At 41.1% G+C, this 24,085-nt stretch overlaps 1 protein-coding gene across 5 annotated transcripts in view; it reads right to left on the reverse strand.

Moving 5' to 3' along the window:
- LOC106573299 (liprin-beta-1) overlaps positions 1 to 24,085 on the reverse strand; it is a 90,643-nt gene that overhangs the window by 28,668 nt on the left and 37,890 nt on the right. The window contains exons 7-17 of one of the 5 annotated variants that reach the window (XM_014148230.2): positions 17,065 to 17,157; positions 16,728 to 16,820; positions 15,585 to 15,702; positions 14,827 to 14,871; positions 12,043 to 12,104; positions 11,768 to 11,852; positions 7,461 to 7,606; positions 6,932 to 7,044; positions 5,984 to 6,044; positions 5,815 to 5,847; positions 5,108 to 5,276 (exon numbers count right to left, since the gene is read on the reverse strand). In XM_014148230.2, the coding sequence (XP_014003705.2) occupies positions 5,108 to 5,276; positions 5,815 to 5,847; positions 5,984 to 6,044; positions 6,932 to 7,044; positions 7,461 to 7,606; positions 11,768 to 11,852; positions 12,043 to 12,104; positions 14,827 to 14,871; positions 15,585 to 15,702; positions 16,728 to 16,820; positions 17,065 to 17,157 (1,018 nt within the window). The remainder of the gene's footprint in view (positions 1 to 5,107; positions 5,277 to 5,814; positions 5,848 to 5,983; positions 6,045 to 6,931; positions 7,045 to 7,460; positions 7,607 to 11,767; positions 11,853 to 12,042; positions 12,105 to 14,826; positions 14,872 to 15,584; positions 15,703 to 16,727; positions 16,821 to 17,064; positions 17,158 to 24,085) is intronic. The other 4 variants (XM_014148233.2, XM_014148232.2, XM_014148231.2 and 1 more) reach the window with 4 other exon arrangements.

Here is a 24,085-nt window from a genome sequence, read left to right on the forward strand (position 1 = left end):
AAGTGGCATTATTTAGAGTGCATTGTATAAAATAACTAGTGATCAATTTATTAAAGTGGCCAGTGATTGGGTCTCAATGTAGGCAGCAGCCTCTCTGAGTTAGTGATTGCTGTTTAGCAGTCTGATGGCCTTGAGATAGAAGCTGTTTTTCAGTATCTCGGTCCCAGCTTTGATGCACCTGTACTGACCTCGCCTTCTGGATGGTAGCGGTGTGAACAGGCTGTGGATCGGGTGGTTGATGTCCTTGATGATCTTTTTGGCCTTCCTGTGACATTGGGTGCTGTAGGTGTCATGGAGGGCAGGTAGTTTGCCCCTGGTGATGCGTTGTGCAGACCGCACCACCCTCTGGAGAGCCTTGCGGTTGAGGGCGGTGCAGTTGCCGTACCAAGCTGTGATACAGCCCAACAGGATGCTCTCGATTGTGCATCTGTAATAGTTTGTCAGGGTTTTGGGTGACAAGCCAAATTTCTTCAGCCTCCTGAGGTTGAGGAGGCACTATTGCGCCTTCTTGACCAGACTGTCTGTATGAGTGGACCATTTCAGTTTGTCTGTGATGTGTACGCCGAGGAACTTAAAACTTCCATCTTCTCCCCTGCTGTTGGTTGGTAATAAAGCATTATTTGTTTGACCACAACTTCTGGGGTAGCTAGCTTTAGCTTGGTACCTAGCTAGCAACAATATAACCAGCCTGAAAACAATGACCAGTAGAAACTGCAGTCATTTTCATTATTCTTATCAATGATTTTGGAGTCCTTGTGAGTAAGTATTAGCTTGGTAGCCACGTGTTATTTGCTTATTGAAATTGAACTTTAGTTCATGAAAATAAATATCTAGCCAGCTACTTAACCCTGTTGCCAGAAGCTAACGTTATAAGCAGCCAGCGAGCTTCATCTGGCTAGTAACGCTCGACTGGACCGGGTTGTGTTGTGAAGCTAGCCACAATAAGGATTAGGCACAATAGCGTAATTTGCGGTTTGCCTTTAAAATAAAAGTACCTCTTTGAAAGTGATGCAGAAGGTTATAATTGGTGGAATTGTGCCATATTTAGACTAGATAATGTTAAACAAGGTTGGAATGTGAAGCAATGAAATGGGGTATCAGTCTACTCAGTGACACCCACAGAACACAACTGTGAAGAGTTTACGCAACTATTAGCACTGTAACTCTTATGGCGGGACTGTGTGAAAACACCTCCACAGTCAGCCTATTGTGTGTATTGACATTCATATTGCACTGTACAGCTTTACCTAAGGATTGAGGATCAATGAAATGGGGTATCAGTCTACTCAATACCCAATATAATTTTTCCCAACGTCCTCCTCAGAGTTATCAGACTCCAAAACATCCACGCAGTATTGTTTTTCCTCTGGAATAGTGTTCAATACACATAGGTTGACAATAAATGTGGCTCAATTCACAGCTGTTTCAGAGTCCCGCAATAAGAGCTACGATGCTAATGTTCTCTGGGTGTCACCGAGTAGACTGATACCCCATGTCATTGATCCACAATCCATAGGTAAGGCTGTACAGTGAAATAAGTATGCCCCCAATGCAATTCTAAAGTATAATACATCCAGTGTGATTTCAACAGATTTTTGTCAAATTAACAAATCTTTTGTCATTTTTATCATAACATTCCAAACTCGTTTAGCATGATCTATTCCATTATGGCATTCCACTATTTGTATTAATTTGCATCACTGTTAAAGACATACTTTTATTTTGAAGGCAAACCGCAAAGTCCACTATTCACATAGATGGGTCCGACTACCATTAATCAAATAAGAACTCTTATAAATTAGGGTTATTTTAGATGACACCTATCTATACAGTTAGCTAAGTATAGCTACTGAAACAGATTATCGTTTTGCTATGTTTTTGGGGAAGAACATTGTTTGCGTCCATGATCTAGCAAGATTTTTTTTTAATGACCAGCACGGTTGGTGCGCGAGATAACTTTACTAGCATCATAGCATATGTATCGATGAATCATTGTGACATATGAGATACGAGTGATCATGTAATCAATGTGTAATAACTACGTAAAAAATGAATGAACTTGTTAAATTATGTCACGTGCAGTCATATTAAGGTCCTGATTGGTCAAATAGCTGGGACAGAGACACATTTTTATTTGACAGGCATCTTTTTTGACACGCGAAGACCCAAACGGGGTTCCATAGTATGAGAAATCCTGGTTGAGAATGAAACGACTGAACAAGGAAACAGCACAGCAAGTAAATGAAAGATATAGGTTTTGATGATGTTTTACTGGTAATGGGGACATGCGTAAATGCCAACAAAATAACTTTTTGGTCAGTTTGTGTGTGTGTGTGTGTGTGTGTGTGTGTGTGTGTGTGTGTGTGTGTGTGTGTGTGTAACCTTTAACTAGGCAAGTCAGTTAAGAACAAATTCTTATTCACAATGATGGCCTACCCTGGCCAAAACAGGACGACGCTGGGCCAATTGTGCATCGCCCTATGGGCCTCCCAATCACGGCCGGATGTGATACAGCCTGGATTCGAACCAGGGACTATAGTGACGCCTCTTGCACTGAGATGCAGTACCTTAGACCGCTGCGTCCATGTGTGTGAGTAAACTATTTAACTGTACGAGAATGCTTAAAAGGCCGCTAAAATGCGTTTTTTTCTTTGGCAAGGAAAATATCAGTATCGACCAAAAATGTCATATTGGTGCATCACTAAATGGAAGTATGGAAGTCTTTGTGTCCCCACCCCATCTAGCATTCTTATATCTCCTAGATATAGGACAGACACTCTAAAACCTTATTCCTTATGATTTATTTTGTGCCATTTATGAATGTTATTCAATGTGTTTCTTTGGGCTACAGCAGTAAAGGCCAAATTCAATCTAAAATTCTAAATCAAGTTGCTAAATGATCTACGGTATAACCAGCTTAAAACAATTCCATATGCTAGGTTAGTAGAACCCCTCCTTAATGCATGCAATGGAGTGGAGACTATAAAAGCACTAAAGATAACTTTAGTTGTAGGCCTTACATAATTCAAAGACTAGTTATGCACTGGTGTAAAGACAAAACAGGACGGAAATGCATACAATTCCCATTTCATTATTAGACTTAAACAGAGGATAATTCGTGCAAACACACATTCCTAAATGAGACTCACCTCACTGAGCGTGTACATGGGAGAGTGAGGTGGTCTAACTTTAGAAAGAACAACATTCAGGATCTGACCGTGGTTAGTGCGTTTAAGGAAACGGCTATATGAATATTGGCAGTTCAATTCCTATCGGGTGGCATCATTGCAGATGACATCATCTGGTAATAAGACCCAGATATGGTTTGGTGCGAGGGGAGTTTGAACAGAAATAGAAAAGAGCACATATACATGCAGAGTTTGGAGATGTACAGAACTAACATACAAAACGCTGTCCCTCAGCTTTGATGCTATCCCGCACTGGTGCTCATAAAAAGCAGTTTGGCGAGGAACAACCGCTGGTAACATGGGTGTGGTTGTATAAAAGGAAGTCTAGTGTAGCTACTGTAGAATTATATACTAAATGGACGCCAACAATAGGAGCCAGAACAGGGCCTTGCCATGGGTTCATGGTAGCCCGAGAGTAACCTCTATTCAAATGTCTAGAGTGGAAATTCAAACCCTTTCTTCTCTATCCATGAACTCCCAAGTTATATCAACACGAGCATGTTTCATTAAGTCTTGGAATAAAAAGGTCACCACCAAGATTTTTAAGACTTGGGTGAATCATGAGTTCTGAAATTGAATTACAAAGAATAGAAATTCCTACCCTTACTTTCTACCAACATGTCTACCAATACGTCTTGGAATATAGAAGTCACCCTCAACTCATATTCCATATAAAGTGGGCACCCAAGAGAGTTCAAAACCTATAATGCATTTCTAAGTGTTGGGAGAAATTCAATTACAAAGGACACTTCGGCTTACACAAGTTTGTGAGTTAGGTGAAAGTAGAAAGTCAACAGTTGGTTGAGTGTGTTTGGGAAGGAAGGGGGTGGGGGGAATGAGGTCAGGGGTCATATTCAGTACTGGTCATTCCTCCAGAGAGGCCTTACTGCAGCCCGCCTTGCCCTGAAGACATAATGGCTCCATTATTCTGTACCTAGCATAGGGGCACTTGCAATCCAGCTGCGGTCTTCACAATGCGTTACACAAAGCACAAAGAGGCCAAAGGTTACTGAAGGGAAAAAACAACAGGGGATATTCATATAATGATGGTAGGGGCAGGAGGCAGATAATACATACATACATACATACAAAGCACACACACTAGGCTACATTTTCATAATCAGACAGGGAGAACAGTTTGTGGGACTAATAATTATGCTGTTTGTATGTATTTGAAACTATGGGTGTGGTTTAGGGAACAAAAATGTTAAAAGCTACATCGAAAAACTAAGCTCTTTGGAAAGAACCACTCAGTCTTCAGAATAAAACAAAGACGGTGCAGAGTCGGTGTGGTACCACTCCCCTGCATGTCAGATATGACTCCCTGTGTTAACCCTTTTCATTGGTTCTCCTCTAACTCTCTAATTTCCTTACTGTCTGAATTAAGTGTCAAACACGTGGGGCCCGAATTTATTGACACCCTTGATAAAGATGAGGAATGGCTGTATAAAATAAATAATAAAAAATACTAGGCTACATTCTATGCTCCAAAAAAATGTGGATATATTATTATTTTATACTAATACAATTGCTCAGAGAAAGACATTTTGTTGTATATACACTGCACATATAATTAAAAGCAAAGAATAACACAGACCACAATCTTACTAATCATGTCATTAACAGTTCAAGTCAAAATAGCACAAAAGAAGCAAAATAACTGTCAAAAACCATTGAGTAGCAGGGTTATATCTGGGCCCTTATTAAAAAAAGCATCTCAGAGTAAGACTGCTGCTCTAGGATCGTTTTTTCCTTTAAGTTCATAATGAACAAAGTTGTATGGACAGGGAGGACCTGATCCTAGATCAGCACTCCTACTCTAAGTTGCTTTGTGAATATGGGACCTGTCCCCACAAAGCTTCCACCTGAGACCCACAGCCCATTCACGCACACTAGGCCACCCATCCACCCTGTCTTACCCAGGTTAGGGGCGCTGGCTGTCCTCTTGCCCCCCTTGATCTTGAAGAAGCCTCGGCCAAAGGAGGAGCGAGCCTTCTTGGTACCGAAGCTGTCGTCCTCTGGGCGAGATGAAGAGGGAGACTTGGGCGGGCGCTCGCTGATCTTACTGATTTCCTCCACCGCCTTATTCTGAACAGTAGCAAAATACAGAATTGACACGTCAATTTTACATTTTAGTCATTTAGCGGACGCTCTTATCCAGAGTGACTTACAATCAGTGCATTCAACTAAGGCACGGTAGGTAAAAATAAACATATCACAGTCATTGCAAGTAAAAACCTCCTTCAAAATCGCCGCTATCTGCAAAATCAGTTCACACAATGCCAGAAGCATGTCATTTCGCACACATGTAGTAATAAATAAAACAATCTTTAAGAAGTTGAATTTGAAAATAACTGACAGTGTAGAGTTGGCTTTAAGTGTAAAGGATTGAGAAATTTCAATTCAATATGATAAAAGGCAATCAAACGCATGCTATGAAACCAAGGTGACACTCACTCACTTTACTGAGGATGCTAGCCTCATAAGGAATAGGTTATCAGCCTTTTAAACAAGACGGATGAGGCCAAAAAGGAAAACTATTTAAAGAATGATAAAGAGAGGATAAGCAAAAAATAAAGTGTCTGACCCCGAAATATGCAAAGAAGACTGTTGAGAACAGACTCACCTCTGTTGGCTTTTCGTCAATCACCAATGTAATCTGTCACAGGTGATATGATGACATGGGATGGAGTGTTAATGATGAAATTCAATGATGAAATCAAATCATGATAATGATGACTTTAGAACTGAGAGATGATGACCTGCCCTTCAAGGGAACTCAGAAATATCTTTACCTTTTCACTGTTGCTGACATACACGTTTTCCTGACTCGCTGACTTCAGGACATGCAGGGTCCTGAAATGACAAAGCTCATCACAGTGAACACTACAAGACTTTGATCTAGTCAATGTGCCAAAGTGAAAGTGGTGCGGTACTGAACCACTGGCCTTTGGCAGGAAGGCAATCTGACAGACAGCGGAAGCTTTAAGCAAAAGGATGACACGTGGCTTCACACCATGGGCATACTCACTGTGGAGTATCACATGATAGGGGGGCCTCCTGTGACACTTCCTGATCCCCTGCCTCACTGCAGAGTGTTGGGACGCTAACACGAACAAGCTGTGAGCTGCCTGCTGCACGCTATACTGTACACTGTCAAACCTGGGTGTGGAGGCTATCGATATTTGTCGTAGGAAGCCTCATTTGTCAGTCAAGCGGATTTAAACAGCCTTATGGGACACCTTGGACCTCGTGGTGTCCAAATATCATGAATTATGCCCCATTTACCATGCTAAGGCAAGATGAGGCATGATATCTTGCCTAGGTGTTGACCTTTTCCATAGACGGGTCTCATTTGAGGAACTAGGTCTACACACCATTCAAGACATCTCTCTTTCCTAGTCAGCTCACTCTGCTCATGGGCAAACTAAGGTACATAGGTACTTTGTTCATCTAAGGTTCAAACTAAGGTACTTTGTTCATCAACAGGAGTGCACACAGTAACAAAATGTTTTGCAATGTAAACAAGTGTGTCTATTGGGGAAATTCAGGTAGGTCCGTTCCCGCTTTGTCCCGTTTGGTTCCTAGTAAAAAGAACAGCACTGGACAGACACCCAAAGCCAAAAACTAACGTTGTTCTTGAAGAAATGCAGATGTTGTTCTGGAAGAAATGTGGAAATTGTCCCACAGGTTTAGCTGAAGCCCGTTACAAAGATTATAGATAAGCATCTAGTTCAGCTCACCTCTCAGGTTCAGCTTGGTCAAGCTCTGGCACGCTCTGTAGAGCGCAGGCTGACTGGACTGTAGGGCTGGTTGTTGGCGAAGGCACTTCAGTAGCACCATAGTGCGTCTCCAGCTATGCATTGAGGCAGAGGACCAAAACGGGAATAAACATTTAGTAAAATACAACCGCCATCAAAGTCAGATGTTACTTTTCTCTGTCGTGTCAAGGTGTTTTCACGACTTAGTAGACTAAGGGTAACGAGCAGTTAATGGTGTTGTCATAATTCAAAAAGACAAGTGTCACTGCAAAGTTACATTGAACGTTATCAGACTAATTTGGCAAAGTGACAGCAACACCTCATTCAGAAGTGTGAAATCTAAGGACAGCATGTGTCCTTATTGACTGTTTCATTGGTTGGAGAACATCTCAAGGCTTTTTGAGAAGGTCTAATGAGGGTGACACATTAATTCATAGAAATATATTCTGTTCTGTGATCCGAGGGCCTTAGCCTGTTTAGTCAATCTATAAATCATCACGTAATCCTGTACCTCGTCTGGGCTCTTCCCGGCTACTTCCTCGACTCCAGCTAGCGCGTGCCTCTCCGACTCCAGGGCAACCGGGGTGGTTGTCGTTGACATCACAGAGAGGGAGTTGTCGCTGTTACTCTCGTCACTCTCACCATCTTTGGTTTTGTCTGGAATGGAAGATGAATTATTTTTAGCAGTCAGATTTGTATGTAGCCTAGAGAGAGAGAGCGAGTTCAGAGTTGGCCATTCTATTGGAGCCCAATGCCAGAAATATGAAGCTTTGAAGTTTAAAGATTGACTTCAAGAACATTTCTATCTGCTCTTACAAATCACTTCTATATCACTAATTAAACTGCATCTGACAGGTCATTCACAAGGTCTGAATCGTACTACACCGGCTCTGACACTCGTCGGATGTGGCAGGGCTTGCAAACCATTACAGACTACAAGGGGAAGCACAGCCGAGAGCTGCCCAGTGACACCAGCCTACCAGACGAGCTAAACAACTTCTATGCTCACTTTGAAGCAAACAACACTGAAACATGCATGAGAGCACCAGCTGTTCCGGACGACTGTGTGATCACGCTCTCCACAGCCGATGTGAGTAAGACCTTTAACCTGTTGGGGCTAGGGGGCAGTATTGAGAATTTTGAAAAAAATATGTGCCCATTTTTAACTGCCTCCTACACCAACTCAGAAGCTAGAATATGCATATTATTGTTCATGTTTGGATAGAAAACACTCTGAATTTTCTAAAACTGTTTGAATGGTGTCTGTAAGTATAACAGAACTCATATGGCAGTCAAAACCCTGAGACAAATTATGACAGGAAGTGGATACCTGATGTGTTGAATTACCTTTAAGCCTATGCCATTGAAACACACAGGGGCTTATTAATTGTTGAGCACTTCCTATTGCTTCCACTAGATGTCACCAGTCTTTACAAAGTGTTTTGAGTCTTATACTGTGAGAACTGAACGAACAAGAGCCTTGGAACGGTGGTGGCCGATTAGACTCTGGCGCGCGAGTTCATGTTGGGTACTCTCGTTCCAATACGTTTTAAAAGAGAATTCAATCGTCCGCCTTGAATATTATTCATGTTCTGGTTAAAAAAGGCACTAATGATTTATGCTATACAACGTTTGACATGTTTGAACGAACGTAAATATTTTTTTCCCCCTCGTTCATGACGAGAAGTCCGGCTGGCATAGATCATGTGCTAACAACACGGAGCTTTTTGGACATAAATGAGCTTTTTCGAACAAAACTACATTTGTTATGGACCTGGGATTCCTGGAAGTGACATCTGATGAAGAGAATCAAAGGTAATGGATTATTTACATAGTATTTTCGATTTTAGATCTCTCCAACATGGCGGTTAGTCTGTATCGCAAAGCGTATTTTTCTGGGCGCAGTGCTCAGATTATTGCAAAGTGTGATTTCCCAGTAAGGTTATTTTTAAATCTGGCAATCCGGTTGCGTTCAAGAGATGTAAATCTATAATTCTTTGAATGACAATATAATATTTTACCAATGTTTTCGAATAGTAATTATTTAATTTGTCGTGCTGATTGACTGGCGGTTATTGGAGGGAAACGATTTCCTCAACATCAACGCCATAGTAAAACGCTGTTTTTGGATATAAATATGAACTTGATAGAACAAAAAATGCATGTATTGTCTAACATAATGTCCTAGGAGTGTCATCTGATGGAGATTGTCAAAGGTTAGTGCATAATTTTAGCTGGTTTTCTGCTTTTGGTGACGCCCGTCTTTGAATTTACAAAACATTACACACAGCTATTGTCAATGTACTCTCCTAACATAATCTAACCTTATGCTTTCGCCGTAAAGCCTTTTTGAAATCGGACAACGTGGTTAGATTAAGGAGATGTTTATCTTTCAAAGGGTGTAAGATAGTTGTATGTTTGAGAAATTTGAATTATGACATTTAATTGTTTTCAAATTTGGCGCTCTTGATATTTCACCTGTTGTTGATAGGGTGTACCAGGGGTGGGACACCCTATCACCAGGACGTGTACTGCAAGCATGCGCTGACCAACTGGCAAGTGTCTTCACTGACATTTTCAACCTCTCCCTGTCCGAGTCTGTAATACCAACACGTTTTAAGCAGACCACCATAGTCCCTGTGCCCAAGAACACTAAGGTAACCTGCCTAAACAAATACCGACCCATAGCACTCAAGTATGTAGCCATGAAGTGCCTTGAAAGGTTGGTCATGGCTCACATCAACACCATCATCCCAGAAACCCTAGACCCACTTTGCATACCGCCCCAACAGATCCACAGATGATGCAATATCCATTGCACTCCACAACACCCTTTCCCACCTGGACAAAAGGAACACCTATGTGAGAATGCTATTCATTGACTAGAGCTCAGCGTTCAACAGCATAATGCCCTCAAAGCTCATCAATAAGCTAAGGACCCTGGGACTAAACACCTCCCTCTGCAAATGGATCCTGGACTTCCTGACGGGTTGCTCCCAGGTGGCAAGGGTAGGTAACAACACATCTGCCACACTGATCCTCAACACAGGGGCCCCTCAGGGGTGCATGCTCAGTCCCCTCCTGTACTCCCTGTTCACTCATGACTGCACGGCTAGGCACGACTCCAACACCATCATTAAATTTGCCGATGACAAAACAGTGGTAGGTCTGATCACCGACAACGATGAGACAGCCTATAGGGAGGAGGTCAGAGACCTGGCCGTGTGGTGCCTGGACAACAACCTCTCCCTCAATGTGATCAAGACAACGGAGATGATTGTGGACTATAGGAAAAGGAGGACTGAGCATGCCCCAATTCTCATTGATGGGGCTGTAGTGGAGTAGGTTGAGAGCTTCAAGTTCCTTGGCGTCCACATTACCAACGAACTAAGCACACCAAGACAGTCGTGAAGAGGGCACGACAAAACCTATTCCCCCTAGGAGACAAAAGATTTGGCATGGGTCCTCAGATCCTCAAAAGGTTCTACAGCTGCACCATTGAGAGCATCCTGACTAGTTGCATCACTGACTGGTCTGGCAACTGCTCGGCCTCCGACTGCAAGGCACAACAGAGGGTAGTGCGAACGGCCCAGTACATCACTGGTGCCAAGCCTCCTGCCATCCAAGACCTCTATACCAGGCGGTGTCAGAGGAAGGCCCTACAAATTGTCAAAGACTCCAGCCACCCTCGTCATAGACTGTTCTCTCTGCTACCGCACGGCAAGCGGTACTGGAGCGCCAAGTCTAGGTCCAAGAGGCTTCTAAACAGTTTCCACTCCCCAGCCATAAGACTGCTGAACATCAAGTCAAATGGTTACCCAGACTATTTTCACCTGTTTCCTCCAGCATCTTCATTAGGTCCTTTGCTGTTGTTCTGGGATTGATTTGCACTTTTTGCACCAAAGTACGTTCATCTCTAGGAGACAGAACGCATCTCCTTCCTGAGCGGTATGAGGGCTGCGTGGTCCCATGGTGTTTATACTTGCGCACGATTGTTTGTACAGATGAATGTGGTACCTTCAGGCGTTTGGAAAATGCTCCCAAGGATGAACCAGACTTGTGGAGGTCTACACATTTTTTTTCCCGAGGTCTTGGCTGATTTCTTTTGATTTTCCCATGATGTCAAGCAAAGCGGCACTGAGTTTGAAGGTAGGCCTTGAAATACATCCACAGGTACACCTCCAATTGACGCAAACGATGTCAATTAGCCTATCAGAAGCTTCTAAAGCCATGACATTTTCTGGAAATTTCCAAGCTGTTTAAAAGCACAGTCAACTTAGTGTATGTAAACTTCTGACCCACTAGAATTGTGATACAGTGAATTATAAGTGAAATAATCTGTCAGTAAACAATTGTTGGAAAAATTACTTGTCATGCACAAAATAGATGTCATAACCAACTTGCCAAAACTATAGTTAACAAGAAATTTGTGGAGTGGTTAAAAAACTTGTTTTAATGACTCCAACCTAAGTGTATGTAAACTTCCGACTTCAACTGTATGCATAGTCACTTTAATAACTCTACCTACATGTACATACTACCTCAAATAACCAGTGCCTCCGCACATTGACTCTGTATCGGTACCCCCTGTATACAGTCTCGCCATTGTTATTTCACTGCTACTCTTTAAATACTTGTTACTTTTATCTCTTATTCTTATCTGTATTTTTATAAACTGCATTGTTGGTTAGGGGCTCGTAAGTAAGCGTTTCACTGTAAGGACTACACCTGTTGTATTCGGCGCATGTGACTAATAAAATTTGATATATGTCAAGGTGATAGGACATGGTTTTAGAAATAGAACATGGCTTCTCAAACCTTTCTTCTCTTGCACTGACATCACCATGTCCTGGACCTTCTTGTAGCGCTGCAGCGACTGCCTCAACTCCTCAATCTTACGATCCTACAGGTGCAGAGGGGTCACAGAAAGGTCAAAGTACAAGCCAGGTGACGAGATGCAGAGAGATACGTTTTTTGAACAGAGGTTCAGAGAGGTTGTAACCTCTTCTTTGGCCTGTCACATTAAACTTGACAAGACAAACTATCCGAGAGTAATGAGATGGGGTGCGAGGGTCAACTGTAGTTCACTGTACCTTCTCCTCATTGGCTGCCATCAGTGACTCCACCGCTTTTTTCATTCTCTGCACTTCCACATCTGGAGGGTAAAGAACTGGATTTCAGCAAGTGAATATACAGCAGTCAACCATGGTCAATTCTGGGCAAAGGTATGTCTGGGGTCCTCTGACTGACTCATCCATTGTGATCCATGGTACAACAGTATATATCTATTCAGAGTGGTGTCTCTGTCCGTTGTCAATATACATCATTATACAACAGTACTAAACGGACAGGGAATGCTCCTGAGGGACATTAGTGCTCCCTGTCCATCTAGTCTAACCACTTCCTAGTCTCACAGTAAGATAAGCACACCATCTAACACAGTTGACGGAACCTTGAGGTGGATGATTTGGACTTGGTGGGTACAGCCATGTCAATGTGCTGTTCTGTCACAATAAAGACATAATGAGAGGAGACATTGTGAGGAGGACAAGGATGATTATGATGAGGGTTAGCAGACAGCACACTGGGTGTTGATGGTGGGAGCAAGTGGTGAGAGAAGACGGGGGTAAGGAAAGGGTGAGGAGAGGCCTGTGTTAAAAGGTGATTATTGTTGTTTGTAGGCGAAAGCATGATAGAAGCAGACTGAACAGTGAGCTTGCATCCATGACATGACAGGTTGCAGAAAAGTTTTTTTTTAATTATTATTTTTTACATGTAGACAGGCTATGATCTTATACACACTCCCCTACGTATTTATTTGGACAGTGAAGCTAAAACGTTTAATTTGGCTCTATGCTCCAGCATTTTAGATTTGAGATCAAATGTTGTATATGAGACAAGTACATAGTGTCACCTTTCAATAAAGGGTATTTTTATACATATCTGTTTTACCATTTAGAAATGAATGCACTGTATGCATCTAGTCCCCCCATTTGAAGGTGTATTAAGTATTTGGACAAATTCATTAATAATTAAATCATTTTGTCAAAAGTTTAGTATTTGGTCCTATATATACACACAGTACCAGTCAACAGTTTGGACACACCTACTCATTCAAGGGTTTTTCTTTATTTTTACTATTTTCTACATTGTAGAATAATAGTGAAGACATCAAAACTATGAAATACCACATATGGAATCATGTAGTAAGCAAAAACATGTTAAACAAATCAAAATATATTTTAGATTCTTAAAAGTAGCCACCCTTTGCCTTGATGACAGCTTTGCACATGCTTGGCATTCTCTCAACCAGCTTCACCTGGAAGGCTTTTCCAACAGTCTTGAAGGAGTTGTGCTTAGCACTTGTTGGCTCCTTTTCCTTCACTCTGTGGTCCAACTCATGCCAAACCATCTTAATTGGGTTGAGGTCGGGTGATTGTGGAGGCCAGGTCATCTGATGCAGCACTCCATCACTCTCCTTCTTGGTCAAATAGTCCTTCCACAGCCTGGAGGTGTGTTGGGTCATTGTCCTGTTGAAAAACAAATGATAGTCCCACAGAGTGAAGGTAAATGAGCCAACAAGTGCTAAGCACAACTCCTTCAAGAATGTTGGAAAAGCATTCCAGGTGAAGCTGGTTGAGAGAATGCCAAGAGTGTGCAAAGCTGTCATCAAGGCAAAGGGTGGCAATTTTGCCTCGATTGTTGGGTTTGGCCGGGCGGCCAGCTTTTGGAAGAGTCTTGGTGGTTCCAAACTTCCTCCATTTAAGAATGATGGAGGCCACTGTGTTCTTGGGGACCTTCAATGCTGCAGAAATTTTTTGGTACCCTTCCCCAGATCTGTGCCTCGACACAATCCTGTCTCTACGGCCAATTCCTTCAACCTCATTGCTTGGTTTTTGCTCTGACATGTGGTGTCAAGTGTGTGACCTTATATAGACAGGTGTGTGCCTTTCCAAATCATGTCCAATTAATTGAATTTACCACAGGTGGACTCCAATCAATGGAAAGAGGATGCACCTGAGGTCAATTTCGAGTCTCATTGCAAAGGGTCTGAATACTTATATGTAAATAAGGTACCTTTTTTTATTTGTAATACATTTGGAAAACTTTCTAAAAACCTGTTTTTACTTTGTCATTATGGGGTATTGTGTGTAGACTGATGAGGGAAAAAAATTACTTAATATATTTTAGTAACAAAATGTGGAAAAGGGGTCTGAATACTTTCCGAATGCACTGTATGTATGAAAATAGGCTCAAATAAAAGGTGAAATTCTGTACTGTCGCCTCAAAACATTTGATCTAAAATCCCAAATGATGGCGTATAGAGAAAAATGTAAAGTTTTATTTCCAAATAATACGTAGGGGAGTATCTTTCTTATTCCCTAGGGCAGTCTTAATTAAAGCACAATCCGTAAGTTTGATTCCCATTGTAATCAATATGTTGTGTAGAACGTTTTTGAGGCTGTAGAAATCACAATACCAAAGAGGCGCAGGTGAGTTCATTTGAACAGCATATATTTCTTGTTGTTGTGTGCAGGTTGCGTTTCACACTATTTGCATTTGAACTTCATCTGGTTGCCAGGGAGAACAAAAAAACTAACAGATTTCATCTTTAAGATCTTTCCATTAAGTCAACTTACTTTACCATTCTTAAAGTACATAAAGGCCAATCTTTCTGCAATATAAACCACTGATATCATCTTTTCATTCACTTCTTTGAGTTCTAAAATACAATTTCACAGAGAATACATTGTATTAAATAGCTTTCCAATGGGTTATGGAGGAGCAAGGTTCAGATGGGTCATTCATGCAACAGTGACAGTTGTGCAAGAGCAAATAATAATAAATACAAGCATTGATAAAACCCATAACCTTACGTTTCTCTTTCAGCCTCTTTTTAAGAGTTTCATCTGGGTGAGAGACTAAACAGGACACAAAATTACTGTATGAAACAAAAACTGGCTCCAGATTCTGAAGACTGTCCATCATGACTTCTGTCAAGACTGGATTCTTTTAAATCATGTTGATTGGTCACAAAATACGACAGACATTTTAGATAATATTTTTTAAGCATAATAAGACAAATGCTCATACATGCTTAGAACACGTTATAATGCATTATAACTGTCGGCTTTAAGTAAAGCTTAACCAAAATGTTATCATCTGGGCTTAATGGAACATGCTTCTCTTATAGGGATGGTTTCCCAGACACATATTTAGGCTAGTCTTGGACAAAGAACCACATTTGAAAGACATAATAATAATACAGTATTATAATAATTAGGTGGGTGCTTACATTTGTCCTATTGGAAAATATTTTATTTTTTTGCATATCCCACTACATGAAACACCCTCGGAGAGTGGGGTCACTGCCTGGGATCAACCATTGTCGACGGCGAGCGACCCTGGGGAAATTATGGTTAAGTGCCTTGTTCAAGAGCACAGACAGTTTTTTCACCTAGTCGGTTCGGGATTTGAACCAGCAACCTTTTGGTTACTGGCCGAACGCTCTTATCCGCTAGACTACCTGCCGCACTTCATGCTTTTAGTCTAGGACTAGGCTTAATCTGTGTCCGGAAAACCACCCCATAGAGTAAAGACACAGAGAAACAGTGAATATGGTCCATGATCTCACCTCTGTCTCCACTGTCCATGCCACCCGGGGTGATGGCTCTGAACCCAGTCTCGCCGTGTAACCTCCTCACCTCTCTGTCCCTTCCCTCCAGCTGCCTCCTCAGCGTCGCCAGCTCCTCCTGTCAACACACAACAGTTAGTCAGGGACATCCTCCCAAAAAACACTGGCTGCATTCCAGACCGACTAAATTGCAGACGTTGCATTGCCAATGGCTGTGTGCCACGTCATCGACTGTGCAGTAGAGCATCAGATTACTATATCATATGGTGCGGTTAACTGATATGTTAGCCACCTATGCAGGCGTTGTGAGATCTGGCAGGCGTCTGCAACGTAGTCAGCCGGGAATGTGGCCACTGACTTATCACCCCCCCACCCCCACCCCCCTCCCTATTTTACCCCCTTTCATACCCAACACCCATCACCACAAACAAACCACAACAACCATTCAGATGCTGACTTGGCAGGCAGAGACAATGGTCACACCTGCTCTGGATGTATGTGTTTAAGAGGGGGAGGTGGGGATGTAGGGGTCAGTGCAGGAGTCTGGGGTGGTTGGCCTGGTCCCAATCCTGTTTGTGCTGTCTTGCCAACTCAATTGACGTGACAATGACAGCAGGTGTTGGGAAAACAGCAGAAACAGATCTGGGACCAGGCTAGTGTCAAAAGGTCATGGGATAGAACATCAAGCATGGATTCTTTCAAAACAAACTAAAAGGCAAACTGAGAAATTAATCAATCTTTCAGATGGCATTTCATCCATGAGAAGAAGGGAGGGAGGAAAAGAAAGAAACAAATGAGGGCAAAGAAAGCCAAAAAGCACATGTAAAGTGGTTTACACGTGCTACAGTATATGCTTAAACTGGTGCCTTGTGGGTGTCGCCTAAAGGAAGGTGTATTTTAGGGTTTACATTTACATGTTTAAGTGCTTTCACTGGCACCAAAAAAATTATGAATTTAAATCATTTGGATCAGTGTGTTTTAGATTATTTTTCTGATAACACACCCCTTTAATTTAACCTAGAAATAGGTAAAAACAAAAACACAAAAAACAGCAGTTGAAACAATCTTGCTCAAAAACCAAACCAAAGTAAAAAGTAGAAAGACATTAGATGGCAACAAGCAGAAACCCTGGGAGAAGCCAACCTTCAGTGCCTGCAGTTTGTGCTCGTTCCTCTGTTTCTCATACTGCAGCTGGCCCACTTTGATTTTCAGGCTAGAAAGCTTGGCCATTAGCGACTAGTAGCAGTGGAGAGGGAGGTAAGCCAAGAAAAAAGAGAAAAAGAGAGATGTCATAAGAGAAGAGATGCCAAAAAGGAGGAGGAGATACCCAAGAGTTGACATGTAGTCAAAAGAAAAATGATATACGTGTAAAGAATAAATGGCTAGTGAAAAGTTTTCCTTTTGGAAGTAGATAATTATCTGCAGAATTATGCTTACGTACTGCAGTGTAGGTAGCCAACCCTAACTCATGATAACTAACCTTAGTGGATTTCAGTTTCTTCTCATACTGTAGTCTTTCACTCTCCATCTCAGTCACTTTGTACCTCAGCTCATTAATCTCCATACCCATGTCCTGAGAGGGGAGAGAAAGACTGCCTTACACTGGGGAAGGAGGGAAGCTATATACATGCTTGTTAAATCAGAGAATTTCTCAGAAGTAAAAGGAGTCATAGAGCAACAGTCACCCTGATGGCTTGATAAATCAGTAAGATAGCACATGATCCCAGAGGAACAAGCAATGTAACATACATTAAAGATGAACTGAAACACTTTAGTAAGTTAAGGTGATTTTGATAACCAAATGTGATAAAGTAGTATGTTCCTAGCCTTACTGAAAAACTAATGTAAAAACTTTTGAAAATAGCCTCATCCGACTACTGCATGCTGTCATCTTGATCAATCAATTACATTTACTTATAAAGCTCTTTTTATATCAGCCAATGTCAAAGTGCTATACAGAAACCCAGCCTAAAACCCTAAACAGCAAGCAATGCAGATGTAAAAGCACATTGGCTAGGAAAAACTCCCTAGAAAGGCAGGAACCTAGGAAGAAACCTAGAGAGGAACCAGACTCTGAGGGGTGGCCAGTCCTCTTCTGGCTGTGCCAGGTTGAGATTATGACAGTACATGGCCAAGATGTTCAAACGTTCATAGATGACCAGCAGTGTCAAATAATAATCACAGTAGTTGTAGAGGGTTCAACAGGTCAGCACCTCAGGAGTAACCTTGATAACATGTCATCAATGACATCACTTGAATGGTTAATCTGAAAGGCATCCCAGATTACAAGGCATGTTAGTAGCCTCACTGGGAATGTCTTTATTTTGACAACAACAAAAAATATGAAAATAAGTTATTTTGTAAAAGGCTATCCTGTTAGAGTAACATGTAACATGACATGAACGCTAAATTGACAAAAACACTTATACTGTGCTATGCAAGGTCAGCTATCATATCTAGCCAACTAGTTCAAAAACACAGCAAACTGCTATCATTGATGAATATTTTGCTAGCTACTGTAGTGACGTTAGCAGAACAGCTTGCTACAGTGCAGGATTTTACAATGGATTATGAATTTCACTATGGACATTGGCAGCATCATTTGATGTCTCACAACTAGCTGCAATTGATTTAATAAGAGGGGACACTTAACATCCCTACCGGTCTGTAGCTAACTCTTTCATAACACTTAGCTAGCTAGCTTGCATCGACTGAAAACTAGTTTTTTTAGCCAGCTGTTTCTAGCCCAGCAAGCTAGATAGCCTTTCCTAATTTGGCACATTTGAAGTCCCTCACCGCAAACCATATTGAATACTGTTTTATGTATAGTGTACACAATATCTGCCTGCAAAAGTGACTATTATTGTTGGCATTACCGTGCAGTTAGCAAACCTAGTAACCTTGTTAGCTAGCTGGCTAACAAAGCACGATCCGATGCCCAGGTCAAAACTACTGTAATGTTTAACAGCTAGACCTTGCTCGCTAAATGAACACAAAAACATATGCAAGTGGGCTTTGACTGGACTATACAGGATTGATGACGCTAGCTACATGCTTTGTTATTCTGGACGTCATGCATTCAGCTAGCTTGCTAATGTTAATTTCGGGTAACAGTTAACGTTCGATCTGATGCCCCTGCCTATGTGAAAATCACTGTAATGTAACCTACAGCTGAATGAGCTCAAATGCGTATGCAAGTGGATTTTTGACCTGACTATACAGGCTTGTTAACCTCTCTAGGGTAGGGGGCAGTATTTGCACGGCCGGATAAAAAAACGTACCCGATTTAATCTGGTTATTACTACTGCCCAGAAACTAGAATATGCATAGAATTTTTGATTTGATTTGGATAGAAAACACCCTAAAGTTTCTAAAACTGTTTGAATGGTGTCTGTGAGTATAACAGAACTCATATGGCAGGCAAAAACCTGAGAAGATTCCTTACAGGAAGTGCCCTCTCTGACCATTTCTTGGCCTTCTACACTGTCTTTATTGAAAACTGAGGATCTCTGCTGTAACGTGACACTTCCTACGGCTCCCATAGGCTCTCAGAAGGCGGCAAAACGTTGAATGATGACTTTGGAGCCCCTGGCTGAAAAACAGTAGCGCATTTGGATAGTGGTCGATCAGAGAACAATGAGACTCGAGCCGACACCATGTTTTTATTTTTTCGTCTTTGAACGAAAACAGGGTTTCCCGGTCGGAATATTATCGCTTTTTTACGAGAAAAATCGCATAAAAAATGATTTTAAACAGTGGTTAACCTCTTGGGGCTAGGTGGGACGCTAGCGTGCCACCCGTGGTGCACTCCATCAACAGCAGGTGCATTTCAAGAGCGGCAAATTTGAATCCAAATAAATGTCAAAATTCAAATTTTTCAAAAATACAACTATGTTACACCATTTGAAAGATAAACATCTCCTTAATCTAACCACGTTTTACGATTTCAAAAAGGTTTTACGGCGAAAGCATAAATTTAGAGTATGTTAGGACAGTACATTTACAAGAGTTGTGTGTAATGTTTTGTCAAGTCAAAGACAGGGTCACCAAAACCATAAAACCAGCTAAAATGATGCACTAACCTTTTACAATCTCCATCAGATGACACTCCTAGGACATTATGTTAGACAATGCATGCATTTTTAGTTCTATCAAGTTCATATTTATATACAAAAACAGCGTTTTACTATGGCATTGATGTTGAGGAAATCGTTTCCCTCCAATAACCGGCAGTCAAGTCAGCGTCAGAAATTAAATAATTAAAATTAGAAAACATTGGTAAAATATTATATTGTCATTTAAAGAATTATAGATTTACATCTCTTGAACGCAATCAACTTGCCAGATTTAAAAATAACCTTACTGGGAAATCACACTTTGCAATAATCTGAGCACTGCGCCCAGAAAAATACGCGTTGCGATACAGACTAGACGTCATGTTGGGGAGATCTAAAATCGAAAATACTATGTAAATAATCCATTACCTTTGATTCTCTTCATCAGATGTCACTTCCAGGTATCACAGGTCCATAACGAATGTAGTTTTGTTCAAAAAAGCTCATCATTTATGTCCAAAAATCTCCGTCTCGTTAGCACATGATGTAAGCCAGCCGGACTTCTCGTCATGAACGAGGGGAAAAATATATTTCCGTTCGTTCAAACATGTCAAACGTTGTATAGCATAAATCATTAGGGCCTTTTTTAACCAGAACATGAATAATATTCAAGGTGGACGAATGCATACTCTTTTATAACGTATTGGAACGAGGGTACCCAACATGAACTAGCGCGCCAGGTGTCTAATGGGACATCACCGTTCCATGGCTCTTGTTCGGTCAGATCTCCCTCCAGAAGACTCAAAACACTTTGTAAAGGCTGGTGACATCTAGTGGAAGCAATAGGAAGTGCCAAAATATTCCTAAACCCCTGTGTTTTTCAATGGGATAGGTTTAAAGTCAATACAACACATCAGGTATCCACTTCCTGTCAGAAAATGTCTCAGGGTTTTGCCTGCCAAATGAGTTCTGTTATACTCACAGACACCATTCAAACAGTTTTGGAAACTTTAGAGTGTTTTCTATCCATATATAATAAGTATATGCATATTCTAGTTACTGGGTAGGATTAGTAACCAGATTAAATCGGGTACATTTATTTTATCCAGACGTGCAAATGCTGCCCCCTAGACCCAACAGGTTAACATGCTTCAAAGTACGGTAATGGAATATTTAGAATTATTTTGTCACGAAACGCGTCGTGCGCGTCACCCTTCGGATAGTGTCTTGAATGCACAAACAAAACAGAGGATATTTGAACATAACTATGGATTATTTTGAACCAAACCAACATTTGTTATTGAAGTAGAAGTCCTGGGAGTGCATTCTGACGAAGAACAGCAAAGGTAATCAAATTTTTCTTATAGTAAATCTGAGTTTGGTGAGGGCCAAACTTGGTGGGTGTCAAAATAGCTAGCCCGTGATGGCGAGCTATCTACTCAGAATATTGCAAAATGTGATTTCACCGAAAAGCTATTTGAAAATCGGACATAGCGATTGCATAAAGGAGTTCTGTATCTATAATTCTTAAAATAATTGTTGTGTTTTTTGTGAACGTTTATCGTGAGTAATTTAGTAAATTCACCGGAAGTTTGCGGTGGGTATGCTAGTTCTGAACGTCACATGCGGTTGTAAAAAGCTGTTTTTTTAATATAAATATGAACTTGATTCAACAAAACATGCATGTATTGTATAACATAATGTCCTAGGAGTGTCATCTGATGAAGATCATCAAAGGTTAGTGCTGCATTTAGCTGTGGTTTGGGTTTATGTGACATTATATGCTAGCTTGAAAAATGGGTGTCTGATTATTTCTGGCTGGGTACTCTGCTGACATCTAATATTTTGCTTTCGTTGTAAAGCCTTTTTGAAATCGGACAGTGTGGTTAGTTTAACGAGAGTCTTGTCTTTAAAATGGTGTAAAATAGTCATATGTTTGAGAAATTGAAGTAATAGCATTTCTAAGGTATTTGAATATCGCGCCACGGGATTCCACTGGCTGTTGAGTAGGTGGGACGATTTCGTCCCACATACCCTAGAGAGGTTAACATTATTGTTTGCATTTGATTGTTTTTCCATTTCAAATTGGTCGTTTTAGCTTTAAGTTTATTAACTTCTTGATCAGTCTTAATTAAAAAGCCATGAGTAAAGTAGGTGTGCGGACGCTCTACCATTACCATGACGTTGTTTCAATATGGCTGCGGCAACATCTCTCTAAACTTGTACTAGGCGCTCAAAAAACATTAATATGTTCTAAAAGCATTTTCATAACATCACGTTCAACAAGGTTACCGAACATCGACATGTAAAACAATGTTGTAGGTTGATTGGAGCATATCAGTTCCGCTTTAAATCTTGGCCTTGGTTTTCATTTTTATTTAAAAAAGTATTTTGAACCCTGATGAAGGCAGTTAAGGTGTCGAAGCGGTTGATTAAACGGTTGATTAAACGTATTGCATCGGAGCCATTAGAGTGTGTGGCTTTTCCTTATCAAAGAAAATGATAACTTCTTTTCATTTTTTTTTTTTTATCGAAAGAGGCCTTTCCCGAGAATCATATTATAGTTTTCTCCTACATAGTCCAAGGCCTACTACTGATCCCCATGGAGACCATATCTGTTCTGGAGGGACTGCTTTGCAGAGACAGTCGAAATCCCAGAGCAGGTTAAGAGATGTGACAGGAAAGTGCCTCCGGTGGGGAGTGCCTCTGTGCTCTGCTCTCCCAGATAGGCTGTGAAGCGGAACATACTGGACAGCAGCCCACTGTTCCAGTGGACTGGAAGAGACGGCTGTGCCACAACAACATGACGTGTTTGAGAGCTGTCCAAGAATCCACCACAGTTCATTGGAGTCCAAATACACACCCCCTCTGTTCTCCTTTTCTCCAAACTTCCACATAAACAAGATATGAACATCACCTTTTGTTCATTGTTTGCAACCATACAACCAGAGGAAAAATACATCTCCCAATTTCCTATTATCAAAACCCTGAAGCTTCACATTCATGTAAGAGCAACTCATTCATACCTTCAAACATAACACAATTACAGTGCCTCTGGCCATGGCAAGGCTGACATTCCCTTGGAAGTGATTTGTCTCCATTGCCCCAACACACTACGGTTTTGAGCACATGATGATGCAAGCCTTCCCTCCCCCAAACAGGTGTCAGGCAGCATGAAAGGGTAAGTGTCAGCGTGTCAGAAAGAGAAAGACTAAGAAGAATCAGTCCTCAACTTCATCGGGGTAAGGGGGCAGTATTTTTACGTCCGGATGAAAAGCGTGCCCAGAGTAAACTGCCTGCTACTCATGCCCAAAAGCTAGAATATGCATATAATTAGTAGATTTGGATAGACAACACTCTGAAGTTTCTAAAACTGTTTGAATGATGTCTGAGAGTATAACAGAACTCATATGACAGGCAGAAACCTGAGAAAAAGCCAACCAGGAAGTGTGGAAATCTGAGGTCTGTAGTTTTTCAAGTGATTGCCTATCTAATATACAGTGTCTATGGGGTCATATTGCACTTCCTAAGGCTTCAACTAGATGTCAACAGTCTTTAGAACGTTGTTTCAGGCTTTGGGGAGCGAATAAGAGCTGTTTCAGTCAGGTGTCTGGCAGTCGGCCATTATTTTAGTTACGCTCACGAGCTCAGTTCTCTTTCCTTTATGAAGACAAAGGAATTGTCCGGTTGGAATATTTTTGAAGATTTATGATAAAAACATCCTAAAGATTGATTCTACACATCGTTTGACATGTTTTTACAAACTGTAATAGAACTTTTTTACTTTTCGTCTGGACTTAAGTGCACGCGCCTTCTGCATTTGGAATAGTGAACCTAACGCGCAAACAAAATGGAGGTATTTGGACATAGAGATTAACTTTATCGAACAAAATGAACATTTACTGTGGAACTGGGATTCCTGGGAGTGCATTCCGATGAAGATCAAAAGGTAAGTGAATATTTATAATGCTATTTCTGACTTTTGTTGACTCCACAACATGGCGGGTATCTGTATGGCTTGTTTTGGTGACTGAGCGCTGTACTCAGATTATTGCAAAGTGTGCTTTCACCGTAAAGCTTTTTTTAAATCTGACACAGCGGTTGCATTAAGGAGAAGTGTATCTTTAATTCTATGCATATTTTATCAACGTTTATGATGAGTATTTCTGTAAATTGATGTGCTCATTCACCGGAGGTTTTGGAGGCAAAACATTTCTCAACATTACACGCGAATGTAAAATGGGGTTTTTGGATATAAATATGAACTTCATCGAGCAAAACATACATGTATTGTGTAACATGAAGTCCTATGAGTGCCATCTGATGTACATCAAAGGTTAGTGATTCATTTTAGCTCTATTTCTGTTTTTTTGTGACGCCTCTCCTTGCAAAATGGCTGTGTGGTTTTTCTTGTCTAGGTGCTGTCCTAACATAATCTAATGCTAT

The sequence above is a fragment of the Salmo salar genome, chromosome ssa16, assembly GCF_905237065.1.
Source record: "Salmo salar chromosome ssa16, Ssal_v3.1, whole genome shotgun sequence".
NCBI classification, from domain to species: domain Eukaryota; kingdom Metazoa; phylum Chordata; class Actinopteri; order Salmoniformes; family Salmonidae; genus Salmo; species Salmo salar.